Raw genomic sequence first — 16,212 nt, forward strand, 5'->3', positions numbered from 1 at the left:
TTCACGGCTGGAAAGCTCTGTTAATGTCGTCGGTCACGGTAACTTCCTCGTGTATGTCTCGCGCCGCCGCCTTCTCTCTTCTCCAGCTTCGCGCCGAATTCCATCTCTTATCCGCGTGCGCGCTCGCTCTCTCTCGCGCTCTCGAGCTTGCGCGCGCGCGCGCGGACGTCCCTCCTCCGCAGTTTGGAGTTTGTGATGTGTCTCAGACTACGCGAGCGCAGCGCGAGAGCGAGACCGGAGGAGAGAGCGCGCCGGATCCTGGAGCGATCAACCGTTTTCCCTGCCCTTCTTCCCAATACCCACCCACCCCCCCACCCCGTATTCCCTGGCGGTATTCCTCACACGAGCGCTATCCTTCAACGCTGCCGCACTTTTTTTCTCCCTCACAGGTGCATTTGGTCTCCTCTTGACGTACTTTTCTCACTCACTGGGAATTACCGGACATCTGAAGATCGTGTGGATGCGCGTGTTCAGAGGGACGCGGAGATGGAATTGCTGATAATATGTCTTTCTGTTGGGATATTGCAACGCATTTCGGTGGGAGCGGACTCCATCATTCACATCGGTAAGAGTGAGCTGTTCAAAGTCGCTCTTTGAGACCAAAATGAGAATGAGTGCGCCATCAGTACTGAGGGACTGTGTTGTAGGGGTTGATGTGAAATAACCATTGTTTATATCCATTGAAAATTTGCCATGCTCATCGGGCTGAATATCAATTGAGCAGACCACTTGTGATAACGTCTCTCTTGATCACAACGGAGATTGCAGGGAGAAGTCTAATATAATCCCAGTCTGTGTAGGTTGATCTCAAGGAATTTCTAATTGTGTAAATCATAAATTTCAGTTAAGTTGGAAAGCCAGGAGGCGTCTGTCATAAGGCAAAGTAAGCCAGTGTGTGTGTGGGTTTCTCTCCCCCTCCCATCCATAAGACTGAACTTTGTATGAAACGTGAGGGAAATCTTAATAAAGGATGCTGAAGTAAATAAATGACAAGAGGACAAATGCTCATTCTTGGCTATCCCAGGCCGTAAATGTCATTTTAACCAGTCCCCTTTGCCTCTGCCAGACACCCTCTGCATTCAGATTATCTCCCCAAACGTGAAGAAAGAAATATTTGGGCTCCCTACAGCAGCAGAGAGGAGGGCTGATGGGGAGGAGGGTTGGCGCTCTGTTCAGTTGGCATGAAGGACTCCAATCATAACACATGGAAATACATAAACCCAATCACTCATTCGCTCATTAAAGAAAGGATTCATTGGAATCTGTTTTCCAGATAATAATATCCCAGCCTTTGCAATTCTGCATTACTTCTGTCATTCAACCCAAACAGGGTTTGCTGTACTCTACTAGACTTGCTTGCCATATTGGCAAGTTTATTTACCCTCCAACAAAATCTAATTGAAGTGGATTCGAATGTGCCATCATTTGATTTAATCAAAAGAGCTTCCTCATTAAAAAATATTAATAATTTATATCAAGCACATTTCAACATTTTGTATGGCCAACACTGCTGGATTGAATCACAGCTCAAATATTAAACCCAAATAAGCTTGGACATATCAGAATGAATGATATTGGCGAGTCTTACAAAGTCATTTGTCTGTGTTAGGTAGTTTGCTGCCTGGAAGGTTTATTAAGACTTGTTAATGATTCAAGACAGTCAGAAAGTCATGCACAAGCAAGATCAGTCACCTCCTGGCTATCCCACATTGAAATCATGTATATTTGAGGTGTTATGACCTGGTGAGAATGCAATCTCTGGGTTTGCAATGTGAATAAATCACACGGATGCACACAAGAGTGAGTTATATTGACAGCTTTTCATCAGATACTTCAGTTTAACGACTAGTTGGTTGTAGGTAGAAAAAATCCTAGGTAGTGAAGACCCAACTGTTTCTGTGGCCATGTAATTGGCAGGGCTCACAGATGCATGACACGTGAAATATCTAATGGCCATCTCTCCAGTGCCCAATACTTCCACTTTGTCACATCCACTCACGTTATCATCCTGACGAAATTCTGCTTCGAAGGGCAAAAGAAAAATATGGCTGTCCCTTGAGTGGAGTGGGTGACGTGAAGTGATTTTCTGGGTGGTGTGGTGATTTACAGAGGCAATGGCCATCCAAAACTGGTAATTGGACGGCTAGTACAGGCAGTATGGCTCAGGGCGGCTCTCACTGGCAACTGGAATGAGCAGATACGACACCCCTATTTCTGCTAAATAAGTTGAACACTGCAGTGATACATCAACCACATTTATACCTGCCCATCCTATAGGCTGCACCTAACACAGGTAGAGAGGATGGTACGCATATGAGGCCTCTCAACCTGGCAAAACCCATTTCCAAATATGATGTCTGAACATGCTTAAATTTATTAATCTGATATACATGCAACTTGTTACAGAACTTTCATATAAGTCGGTTTGGTAAGAAAGCACCTGCTAAGAATCTAAATATGACACATTTTTTTTGAGTCTTGTGTTCGTTTTTTGTTCATCACTCAACTAAAAGTGTAAATTCTGCCATTATTTACTTGCACTCATGTTGTTTCAAACCTGTAAGACTTCATGGCTTCTGTGGAACACAAAAGGAGAAGTTTTAAAGAATGTTCATGTTGGTCTGTTTCATATAATGAATGTGAATGGGGACTAAGCGCTGTCAAGCTCTAAAGAGGATAAAAAAGGCACCATAAAATTAGTCCATATTAATTATGCACTTAATTCTAAGTCTTATGAAGACATATGATAGCTTTGCATGAGCAACAGACTAAACTTTGAGTCATTATTCACTGAAACGCAATGGTCTTCATTTACTTCCATTGTATTGAAAAGTGTTCCAATTAATGATTCAATTTTTGGTCCATGAAAGAAAAAAGGCATACAGGGGTCAATGACAAGACACTATTTTTTTTTTCACTGTATAAGCAATGATTTATAATGCATTTGTTCATGATATATTAGTCATTAATGAAACATTAATGTAAATAGTTATCATTTTATTTCTTATTTTACTGAAAAAAAAAAACAAACAAAAAAAACATGCTATTCCACATCTTGTTCAATCAAAATCCTTTTTAGATATATTAATAAAATATTAAACCTGTATAGATGACATGAGTCAGTAATTTTCCATTTGCCCTGTGTATGCAAACTAACCTTTATTTGCACAATCCACTAAGACCCAAATAACTATCTGCACATGCCCGCAGGTGCCATTTTTGAGGAGAACGCAGCGCGGGATGATGAGGTGTTTCAGCTGGCGATCTCTGACCTCAGCCTCAACGATGACATTTTGCAGAGCGAGAAAATCACCCACTCCATAAAATATATTGAACCCAACAACCCCTTTCAGGCAGTCCAGGAAGGTGAGTGAATCATCGTGTTCAGTCTCATAACTCTTGAACTGCATCATTCCCCGATGTCTGCATGTACGTGCTAAAAAATTTACATGCAACTTGTTATCTGGCGGTTTGAATAGCATTCGGTCTACTGTGTAACATGATGACAGTGAGACATTGAGGTAAGGGAATGATATACAGCGCTGGGGTTCCTGCTTTTATCCTGAGCGGGTGTACGGCAACTGAATGTGTCTCGAAAATGTACATGAACTTGTTTAATGCCAGTACGAAAGGTGACATTTGGTTTCAAAGACTTGCACCTGAAGCTCCTCCACAGTCTAGTGTCTTCTGTGAAACAAGAGCTAGGTGGAGGTATTGAGTCAATCTGGTCTCAGTAACATTTTTCAACATAATTGCAGTTGAGTATGAGTGCTCTGAAGCCTGAGCTTTCCAAAAGATCATTTTGAAAAACCAGGAGAAAAAGAATGTATTTTCTGAATGGACTAATGGCAGTTAATGATGCTGGATTTTAAGAGGAAGAAGAAGAAGATGATGATGGTGATGATGATGAAAATATCCTCAATCAGAATATTCTATGTTGGTATTTGAAAATATCTTTCAAGTGAGCTATTGAAGTAGATACAGTGCAATCTTTGCTGCCGTTTTCTTTCTTTTCTTTATTCTTCGTCTACTATTACTTGGACCTTTAGTAACTAGTCTCAAATCATCTAGTGCTCTCTGTTTTGTCAAAATTTCCTGCATTCAGTGTCATAAGCCTCTTTCTAGTGGATTAGGTGAGGTGTTTTATTGTCACCATGTCAGCCTGAAGAATAACACTAACACACAAGGGAATCTAACTCTCTTTAATATCGCTTGTGCTAACAACTGGAATGAAACTGTCCCAATATATGTTTGATTTACTTTATGCAACAATGGTGACACCAGGGATCAACCTTCAAAGTAGGAAAGGAAATAACAGGGGTTAGAAGGAGACGAGGGAAGCGTTTGTGATTGGTTGGTCTAAAAGTCATATGATTTTGTGTTATTTCGCCATTGTCATGAGGCAGTGTTGTTTATCTTATACATTGTTGTCAAAATTTAATTTTGGTGATTAAATTAAGGATTATGAACGGGCAGATTAATTTTTCTGCCATCATTGTGTGATGTTTCATCTTTGGCAATGCTGAAGATGTTCTTTCAACAATTCTTTTGGAAAGTGTGATGAGAGTGGTGCTGTTGAAATGCAGGGCAGTGTGTAAATACCTCAACGCTGTGATGCTGTGCTCTCTTGCCTGAATGCCTGTTGATTTTGGCACAGTGAATATATTCCACACCATTCAAGTCAGCCAATGCAGTTCTTTTTAGTGGTCACAGTTGCCATCTCATTGTGTGCTGGGTTGTGCCGGAGAAAAGCATTGGGACTCATTTTATTCAGCAGTAGAGAGACTTATTCATGCCTTGGTATAACTTATTCATGGTTTGGTTAAGAGATCTCACAAAACCTGTCAAAAACACATCTGGGTCACATTTCACCCCAAAATCAAAAGAAATAATATTCTGCTTACAGAAAATTAAGACTCTTTACAATGATTTTTAGATGTTTTTTTTTTTTTTTTGTTGTTGTTTTTTTTTTTGTTTTTGTATTGTCATGAAAATAATGCACAATTCAAATAAAACACATTCTGCATTCAAATAAATTAACATTATATATATATATATATAAAATCCATTGCAGTATTGAAAATAAAGTTTTTACATTACATCTAAGTAGTATTTGTTGTACTGCCTTTAATTTACGACAATTTATTGTATTATAGTAATGAGAATTACCACTGAGAATAATGGGAATTACAAACAATATTTTTTATTTTTTTGGAAACGTGTGTAATTGGCATGAAAATAATGTCACAATGCAAAAAATCTTAAATGTCCTAAAATAGGAGGTGTGATTCTCACAAAACCTTTCAAGAAAATGTCCTGGTCATATTTAATGCCATATCAATACAAAAATAAATAAATAAAATAAAATAATTAAAAAAACAAAATCATAAAAATACATTTTTACATTTTGAAATGAAGCCCAGATTTAGGACCATTAATATTATTTTGCATTTTGACATTATTTTCTGACATTATTACTGTAACATGTTGTACATTCAGTATTACCATTGTTTTCAATGGTAATTCTCATTTCAGTAACACATTCTGTCATTTTTTGCACTCTATTACAGTAAAAAAGATGCTGTTGTACAATGATCTTTGTCATTAAAATCAGCTAAACTGAAAGGCAGTAAAAAGGAAGAACTACTATGATGTATAAATACTTTACAAAATAAACAGTGTACCATTTTGCTCTTGTTGTGGTAATGAGAATATCGTCATAATGTCACAATTAGGGCTAGGTGTTGATACACATTTCCCAATTTGGTTTCAATTCACAAGCTTTTGATTAAATTTGATCCAGATTTCGATCCAATATGATTCGATTCCAATTACTTTTGGTATATTTTGGTTATTATGGCCATTTTGCTTACATATGAAATCAGTTCCCCCATATAATGGTGTTAATAATACTGGGGACCTGCTAACTTGGTACATTGTGAAAAATATAAATTTTACAAACTTTTTCATTTAGTTTTTCATCATTTTGGTCACATTTTTAGCTTTTTAAAAATTTACAAATCCATGTATTAAAAAATATGAGGGATTGAAATTGCATATTATTAATTGCATATATGTTGTTACATGTTTACCGCATCTGTGCTATGTATGATTAGAATTAAATGTTTTTGATCAACAACTGACTGTAAAGAACAGAAATGATATTAAAACAGACATTATTCAATGACAAATGGATTGTGTGGATGTCGTCTTTAGACACACATTACACGGAATGAGTCAAAGCAAACTTTTACCCTCAACATGCAGTGAAAGGATCTTGCTGCTGAAATTCTTCACCACAAGGGGTGGGTAAAAAAATATCGATTTTCTGATGCATCGTGATCTTCATTTGAATGATCTCAATATTGATTCTTAAATACCAAGATTAATATTTTACTCTGTTTGCAACCCTCTACTACAGTGTGAGGAAATCACTCACATTTGCAACTAAAATTTGCGCTAGGCAGCTAAAATGAATATATTTTTCTCTCGTTTGTTTCTAATTCATCTGTATGGGCACAATGGCTCCCGCCTCATCGTAAGCAAAGACCACGATGTGCTGTGTGTGTTTGTGGGCTGGTTATGTTGTAATATTGACATTTAGATCATTCGGTTCTCAAAACTTTAGAAAAGCTGGCCGGTATTGAGATCGCTTCTCAAGTTTTCCTGGTAAGCGACTCTGACATGAGCAACATGGTGGAAAGTGGTGTGTGTTTGTGTGTGTAGCTTTAAACTAAAGCCTTTTGGTTGTTTTTAAAAATGGGACGAGTCGATCAACATGTCCTGCCCCCAAATTCCTGTTTCAGTAGGAAACTCGTCAAAACAGCTAATCGAACAGCGCTCTTCAAAACACTTCAGTGCCAGTTTAATACCCTTTCTGTTCTCTACAGTCAGTTGTTGATCAAAAACAAAAAATAAATAAATAAACATTTCATTCTAATCATGCATAGCACAGATGAGATAAAGCCGTTCAAGTCTCTCTCAATAACATGCGCTCATTAACAGTAATGCTGGTTTTGTTAAAAGAGACAGTACCGACTTTGCCAATGTAAATACTTGTAAATAGTACAAATTATGCAATTAAACAATAAACATATAACAAAAAAGAATATATGAAATATAAAATGTTATTTATTGATTGAAAACATGGATTTGTTGATTTTTAAAAAGCCAAAAAGTGACCAAAATAATGAAAAACTAATAAAATACAATTAGTAAAATTAATATCTCGTAATATACCTAGTTAGAAGGTCCCCTGTATAATTAACAGCATTACTTGGAAATAAATGTATTTCATATGTAAGTAAAATGGACATTATAACTGAAATATATATGAATCTATATCGAATCAAATCGAATCGAGCTTTTGAATCGGAATCGAATCAAATAGAAACATCTGTATCAATACACAGCCCTATTCACCACTACACTACTCAATCACTGCTGAGAGAAATCTGAACATTTCTTCTGAACATTATTATTATGTGGTCAAATACCCTATTATGAAATGTAAATGGAAGCTAAAGAACCTACAACTTTGACTATGGGATTAATATCAATAATACAGGAAGGTCTTTTGAATATTCCTGATTTCATCAGAGCATGTTGCCTGGTTCTGTTGCCTGAAGTTGATTCTAGATTACTACTTAACCCTCCTTTTGAATTTTCATTACTTATAGCGTGTTCCTTTCTTATTGACAAATGTGTTATATTTTCATGCTGTATCCTCAGGCTTTCATCCTACACTCTGTATTAGTTGCTAAAATCTACCACAGAAGCTAATGGAGAAGGTGAAATGAAACCACATCTTGCAGGGTGTCTGAGGAGCTTTCACACTAGAGCTTTTGGTGTACACCAGAGTCAGTGAACTGCTTTTGATGACATATCATTTGTATCTTTTCATGCTCCTGGTCTTATTATAGTTTAATGCAGTTCTTATAGATTCTTGTCTGTGATTTAAATTTCTTTGGAGATCAGATCACATTCCTCACATCTCTTGCAATGGGTTTAGACCCAAGAGTGCAATATTTAGGGAGACCTGGGTGGGCAGGACTAGAGGGGTGGAATCAACCTCCTGTTCAGATCCTCAAAACGAGTGTGAAAACAGCCTGGGATGTCAGGAACAATTTGGAGATTTAGCTAAATTGCTATCACAGAGGAGAATAACACACACAGTTCCACTCCAAACTCCCTAAATGGAGCGAGACCTATCATTCACTGTAGCATAGCTGGTGTTTTCAAAATCTTTCTTTGTTAGTTAACCACTCATTTTCCCATCGAGTTCCTTTTCCTGTCAGAAGACTTGTAATGAAACTTAATGATATTTTAAATGGCACATGTGTGCAAGTGAAAAATTGTCATAGCACTCCAATTGGTTTATTAGTGGAAAAGCACAAACATGGGTTCATACATGCTCTGATTTGATGTGTCACAATGTCATAGGGTTGTTTAAGTGCTAGTTTCATTATGTTTTGCCATCTCCTTTGCTTTGATTATTACATAATTTAATGGATTGTGGTTATTCAGGGACTAAGGAGCACTATTAATTCCTGCTAAAAAACATACATGCAACTGATGTGCAATATACTCATTTGAGCTTTTTACTAATCACGTAGTTGTCCAGAAAAGTAGGCAACTGATCAGCGATTCAGTGTTGTAAATCACTCACCGCATGCTGTGTAGCATCAGCAGTCTAACGGGTAGCTAGAGAGTGTGTCTTCGCAGCTGAGATGAAGATTTATGCATGTGTTGTAATGAACGGTACAAAAATACATAAACACTTATAACTATAATTTATCTTGATCTCTGAAATGTTGTCTTATATATGTGAACACTCCAATTAAATCCAGACCTTCTCAGGAATCTGCAATGTGGTTCACTTATAACTAGGGTGGCCAGACGTCCTGTTTTTCCCAGGACAGTCCCGTTTTCAAGCACTTTTTGTAGTGTCCCGAAAAAATTGTGTTTTGTCCCATATTTCCCCTCTCCTAAAATGTCTCTGTCGCCTATGTGGCTTTCTCAGTCACTTGAGTATTCTAATCAAAGGTAGCCAAGGAAACGGCTTGTAAAACCAATAAAATCACACCATCTTATATGAAGTACATGATTGGCTTAAACTATCCAATCACAATCCCCTATCAATAGACATCCAGTTGGTGGACTTATTGAAGAGTCAGTTTGAAAGTGCACACAGATGAAATTGCTGCTGGAAAAATGTCAAGGAAGTGTGCATGTACATTTAATGAGGATCTTCAAAAAGAGTTAAAATAATAAAAAAAAAGGAGTCACAGACAGAGCCTAGTAAAGTGAGGTGTGAGATTTGTGGAGCTCGCTTTTCCACCGCCCACAGATGCTGCACCGACATCGCGCAGCATGTTCATAAAAAAAAAAAAAAAAAGCATGTGGATGCTGCTAAAAGTAAGTGTGCCACACCAAGTGTTAGTGATTTTTTTGTGAAGCAGAGTTCAGAATCTGACAAGGTGCACGCAAGTGAAGGACTTTTTGCTTATCATTCTGTTGTGCACGGCCATAGTTTTGCATATTCATGACCTGAGGGAAAGTCTTGCAGTCCAGGATGGAGGAGTCAATCATACCCTCTGACATTAAAAAGCAGTTGGATGCCCTGGTTGAAAATGGTGACATGTGAGCAGATGATTTCTTTTGTGAGAAACTTTTATTTAGCATTGGTGGATTACCTCCAAAATTGGAGCCGCTCATTGGAGAACACAGAAAAACTTGAGTGGGCCCTACTGAGAGACATCCCAGAGTGGAAAGACATTCAGAGCAGCCTCGAACACTTCTACTCCAGAATCCCCGCTCTCAGTTTGATTGACGAAACCACGCTTTTTGATGAGTGGGCTTGCGTGAAAAACATTGCCACTCATCGCATGAACATCAACAAGACGGCCATGTCTGAGAGATGGACAGATGCTTACCCTGATGTACACATCGCTTTTGAATAGGGTAAATCTGGACTCATCAGACCACATTACCTTTTTCCACTGCTCCACAGTCCAATCTGTATGCTCCCTATCAAATTAAAATGATTATGATGCTATTGAAAATTGATGTTGCAGCTTTACAAAAATGTACAAAAAATATTCTAATTTTGAAATAGATGTTTGAGACCAACATACTACACTTCTGCTAGAGAAAACACACATTCGCTCAATTGGACTTTTGACTTAGTCTTATTGTTACTGAGACATAACCTTTGACATATCCTTTGTGTGACAACTAGCCCCAGTCTTCCCTATACAACTGCGTGTACATGCTTGCCTGAATAGCTGATACACAGTGCCATGTCACCATATATGTTTGAAGTCATGAGAGCTTATGAACTACAAGCACCCACAGGGATCTTTAGGAATGTGATGGCCATATTTATATGAAGCATGCTTTATGCTAGAAGTGCAGCTCTTGTCACATGCATGGCCTTATATAGCCAAGATGGTGTTAGTGGTGTGTTCATGTTGGTCACCCAGCTGTACTAGTGCATAGTTTAGAGATGAGTTTTTTGGATCCCGCTGTGAAACACCAGGTTCTTGGACCTGTGTCCATCAGGAGATGCTAATGCTAGAGATTTCAGAATGACCCACACATATATTTTTGGTCTGTACTGTTAGTCAATTTATGTGCAGACGTCACATGTTGGTGTGGCTATCCTTATGAGGACTCTCCAAAGACATAATGATTTTTATACTGTATGAACTATAGTTCCCTATCTGTCACTCACTCGATGATGTGTCAATGTAGTGACACTAGGGGTCACTCTTGAGAGCCCTAAACACCTCTGATCTTTGAAAAAAGGCCAATGGGAATTGGCGAGTGGAATTTGCATGCCACTACCCCAGACATACGGGTATAAAAGGAGCTGGTATGCAACCACACATTCAGATTTTCTCTTCGGAGCCGAGCGTTTCTATTAATTGAAGATGAATTCATCCGCGAGTTCATTCACCTCATCTGCTGAATTTTACGGTGCATTTCAGTGGCTTCTCCCCCCTGCACCCGTGGAGTGCAGAGAATGCCCCTGGGCACTTCGGCAGAATAACAATAAGAGTATATTCTAAAAAGAGTATATTTTCATTCTAAAAGAGCGGCACACATGGAACCTCTTTTTAAAGATGCCTTTCCGTTTGTGTGTTATTCCTGATTGCGGTCGTTATCTCTCCGCTTCTGACAGCCACGATCGCTGTCTTACGTGTCTGGGCGCTGCCCACGCGGAGACATCTTTCATGGATGGATCTTGTCCTCATTGCGAGAACATGACCATGGCAACGTTGCGGTCACGGTTTGCATTCATAAGAAAGCAAGCCACCCCAGCGGCTCCCCGCCTCGGTCCTTCTGCCTACAGGTATGAGGCCGTGCCGGTTAGCACTGGGGGCGATTTGGGGACCTCAATGGGAGCACCTCCGCCGGGTAAACCCCCATGGACCTCCCATTCCCCAGCACGCTCGCTTGCCCTGGTCGGGCTCTCGGATGAGACCGCCGGCTTGTCACAAGGCGAGTTTGACCTCTTATTCGGAGCCCGGGAAGATGATAAGTTATCAAGCGCAGCATCGGAGAGTGGGCTCGTCCACTCTGACATGGATGCCTCGGCTGGGCTCCCTCCTTCGGGTGTGTTTGCCCAGTCTCAGGCTGACACGGAGATGATGGACATGCTTTCCCGGGAAGCCGCGAGCGTCGGGCTAGAGTGGAACCCTCCATTCTCCCCTGAACCCTCGCGGCTCAATGATTGGTTCCTGGGCCCAGAGCGCCGCTCCGCTCCCTTTCTTCCCGGAAGTGCATGAGGAGCTGACAAGTTCATGGGGGGCACCTTTTACTGACCGATCCCGATCTTTCAGCTCTCCCGCTCTCACTTCCCTCGATTGTGGGGTGGCCAAGGGGTATTCGGTGATCCCCCAGGTGTATAAGGTGCTCGCGGTGCACTGCGTCCAGGGCCTGTAGGTTTACATCCGCCCTGTACGCCATGGCTCCTCACCAAGCCAAGGCACTAAAAGAGCTGCACGAGGGTAGTTATGACCCGGGATTGATGCAGGAACTGCGCTCAGCAATCGACCTCGCTCTCCGGGCGATGAAGGTCACGACGCGGTCTCTCGGGCAGACGATGTCCACCATGGTGGTCCAGGAGCGGCACTTTTGGCTCAACCAAACTTTTGGCCTATTCAGCGACACCGTCGAGGACTTTGCTCAGCAGTTCTCGGTGGTGAAGCAGCAGACAGAGGCCATTCAACACATCCTGCCCCGGTGCAGCTTAAGACCCCACACCCCATCTGCTTGTCTCCAAGGGCATCCTCCTGCAGCAAAAGCACTGGCTCCGCCGCAGCCCGCCCCCGCAGCCCGGCCCCGGCGTGGAGCCCACCATAAGAAGCAGATGGCACCTGTCTCACGGCCAGCCACCAAGAACCCTAGGAAGGCTTCGAAGCGCCCCTGAGACCGTCGACCCAGGGACGAGGAGATCCACTGCTATGGAGCTGGTAGACAGACCACTCCATCCCCCGGTGGAGGGCCGGGAGGAGAATCTTTTGTTTCATTTTTTGCCGCATTCCCAAGAGGCTGCGGTACCCAAAATTTCAACAAAAGAGTGGTTTCCTTGTTCTCTGGGTCACATGTCAGGTGTGCACAGCCGTCGTCATGACCGCCGTCCACCGTCCCATTTTCGCAGGTTTGGCACTCCAGCAGCGGACGCCCTGCCCCTGCACGCCCAGCTGTGGCACAAACACGGCCACACCGGGTTGGCTCCGACGGACTGCGGGGACGATGTTCCGACTCCCCCCTCCTCAACCAATCTTATGGTGGGTATCAGGAGCCAGGTAGAGCCCAGGAACCAATCATCGAGCCACGAGGGTTCAGGGGAGAGTGGAGGATTCCACTCTACCAGGAGCCTAGTGGAGTGGTGGTGGCATAGTGGACTAAAGCACTGAACTGGTAAGCAAAATGTTGTTGGTTCAATCCCCACATCCACCACCATTGTGTCCTTGAGCAAGGCACTTAACTCCAGGTTGCTTCAGGGGGATTGTCCCTGTAATAAGGGCACTGTAAGTCGCTTTGGATAAAAGCATCTGCCAAATGCATAAATGTAAATGTAAATGTAGGTAAGTGCTTCGATGTCCCTGGACTCAGCACGGCCACGGGGCTTGAGCCTCCGCGACGTGGCGCCTCTGGATCCGCCCTGCCACGAGGCCCCACCTGCCGGTACATCCGATGTGATTATCCCCTTGGTCCCCCTCGCACTTTCCAATCCGTCGCGATGGCTGACCCGGACCGTCCGACTCAGCTACGCGATTCAGTTCGCCAGGCACCTGCCCAGGTTCAGCAGCGTCCGCTTCACCTCAGTGAAGGGCGAGAGCACCGCTACCTTGCGTGCGGAGATCGCGATCCTCTGCGCAAGGGCGTGATAGAACCTGTCCCTCCAACCAAGATGAAGAAAGGGTTTTACAGCCCTTACTTCATCTTACCGAAGAAAGGCGGTGGGTTGCAGACCAATCTTGGACCTGCGAGTTCTGAACCGGGCATTGCTCAGACTCCCGTTCAAGATGCTCACGCAAAAATGCATTTTAGCGAGCATCTGGCATCAAGATTGGTTCGCGGAGGTAGACCTGAAGGACACGTACTTCCACGTCTCGGTTTTACCTCGATACAGACCCTTCCTGTGGTTTGCTTTCGAGGGCCTGGCGTACCAGTACAAGGTCCTCCCCTTCGACCTGTCCTTGTCCCCTTGCGTCTTCACGAAGGTTGCAGAGGCTGCCCTTCCCCCTGCTAAGGGAAGTGTGTCACTAGTGTCGCTACATCGACACAACGTCTCGTTCCCTCCATCAGGGAACGGAGGTTACGAAAGTAACCAGGACGATTCTATCCCCTAACCTTACCCCTCACAAAAAACTTTCTGCATTTTTACATTTTCAATAAAACATAATTTAGTATGTTATTTTAAGCGATTTGAATTATGGGGACACTAGAAATGTCCTCATAAACCACATTTATAGCATAATACCCTTGTAATTACCAGTTTATAACCTAAAAGAAAGTCCTCGTAAACCACTTAAACCTGCCCACACACACACACACACACACTATCACTCTCTCTCACACACACACACACACACATATTAGTGCGGCTATCCTTATAAGGACTCTCCATAGACATATTGATTTTTATACTGTACGAACTATAGATTCTATCCCATAAACCTAACCCTCACAAAAAACATTCTACATTTTTACATTTGTAAAAAAAAACATAGTTTAGTATGTTTTTTAAGTGATTTGATTTATAGAAATGTCCTCATAAACAACATTTATAACATAATACCCTTGTAATTACCAGTTTGTAATCTAAAAAAAGTCCTCGTAAACCACCGAAACCCACCCACACACACACACACGCACACTCACACACGCACACGCACACACACACGCACACACACACACACACTTGCGCACACACACACACTCTCACACACACACATACAGACACACACATACACACACAAACACTCTCAAGAGACACACTTATATACAGGCCCTTATTTTAGGCTGTGTGGGCAGAAAAGCAATTCTCCATTGAATTCGTATGTTTTTAAGTTTTGTGTTGATAGAATACCCCTGGTTGTCTGCTGGCCTTTTCTCTTAAATTAAGCTGACTGATGTTCCCTGACTCTGTGATTCGCTCATGAACTAAATTGCCCTCTATGGGGTCTTAAATGCACTTTTAACACAAATAAATGAGGTTAATTACCTTGTTACCCAGGCCAGCCATCTGATTGCCAAATTGCACAGTGTTCCTGTAAAAACAACAAATTTGTCCACCATGGGTAGCACCCTGCTGATTTCCCTGAGTAGAATGTTTTCATGCTTAACAACGTAATTCAGGCTGAAACATCATTTGAGTTTACCCATCATTCATAAATATTGTCTTCATTACTTGGCTCAGTTCTGTGTCTGAAAGCAACCTGCTTAAGACCTATTAGACATAAGACACTCTCCACATCAGAACAGCCACTATAGCCATGAATGTGCCAAATGGAACATGTTCCTAGATATACACTTTGGTTGGATACACTTTCCTATCAACTAATCACACCTTAGGGATACGGATAGGTGTTAGGATTAGGCTTTTGGAGTCAAGGTTGGGGCTTGCACAACCTTCTGGTCAACCTATGTGATTTAAGGGTTAGGATTATGTTTGGGGTTAGGATTTGTCTCGAGTCCACACACATGCACAGATAGATCCCAGGTGGTGCTCAAGCACCTGCCCATTTGGCCTCTGACTAGATAAGTGCCCTTTTTCCAAGACATTTTTTTTCTATTTCTTTTTCTAATTTTATATTTTATTTTTAAAATTTGGACAATGGCATCCATTCTCAATTAAAAACATGTTGTTATGCCCGACAACTGCATTTGAGTTCTAATTCTGCGAGACCGCACGAGCCCCTGCCCCTCCCTCTTCGACTTCCCTTGTCACCACAGTTAACATATGCAAATCGAGCACCCTTTGAAGCACCATCCATGTGTCCCTGACCTGCCTTCACTGGTGACAGCCAGGTAACGATAGTGTTTACCTTAAACTTTGGCATTGTTTGTCACTTGTGAAATTAAACAACAATTAAAACATCTCAATACAGCCAGACTAACTTAGGCAATAGCCTTCTATTAAGCTAAATAACAAGCTAGCTAGTCTGACGTTGGCATAAAATAGCGTTGTGACACCGTCATCATTAAAAAACTAATGAAATCCAGTAGGCTAGTTCCTTTGTCAGGCAACTGAAACAAATAAATATGCATTACCTGGTTAATAGTCAATCATATTTGGATATCAGAAACGTTAGTCGACCTGTCACCCGTCACAAGAAAATGTGCAAATATATGATTCGTCCACTGTTTACATGCTCATACTGACTAGCAAAAACTTTAAGATATAGCCTAGTAAATTATCATTTCGTACTCCTGTGACACAAAATTTAATGGTAATTGTAGGCAAGCCAAATGATTGTCATTTCAATACAATAGTCCAGGGCCTTTACGAGCTCAGATTTGAAAGTTTAACTGTTCATCTAATTTTAATTTTAAAAGCAGGAGAATGATCATGCTCCCTTCACCTCAGTACACATAACACACTTAGCCTAATTGTTGCAACTGAATGTAGGCTTACTTTGTAGTTTGGAGGGTAGATTTGTTGGTTTATTATTTTATTTATTCAGAGAACAGCCT

At 41.5% G+C, this 16,212-nt stretch overlaps 1 protein-coding gene across 1 annotated transcript in view; it reads left to right on the top strand.

Moving 5' to 3' along the window:
* The first annotated feature begins 234 nt into the window (after positions 1-234).
* The window catches only part of LOC127427159 (glutamate receptor ionotropic, delta-1-like), a 764,896-nt gene continuing 748,918 nt past the window's right edge, over positions 235-16,212 (top strand). Inside the window, exons 1-2 of the mRNA XM_051674595.1 lie at positions 235-565; positions 3,211-3,366. Of these exons, the coding sequence (XP_051530555.1) occupies positions 487-565; positions 3,211-3,366 (235 nt within the window). The 5' untranslated portion in view covers positions 235-486. The remainder of the gene's footprint in view (positions 566-3,210; positions 3,367-16,212) is intronic.

This window comes from Myxocyprinus asiaticus, chromosome 36 (genome assembly GCF_019703515.2).
Source record: "Myxocyprinus asiaticus isolate MX2 ecotype Aquarium Trade chromosome 36, UBuf_Myxa_2, whole genome shotgun sequence".
Classification (NCBI taxonomy): domain Eukaryota; kingdom Metazoa; phylum Chordata; class Actinopteri; order Cypriniformes; family Catostomidae; genus Myxocyprinus; species Myxocyprinus asiaticus.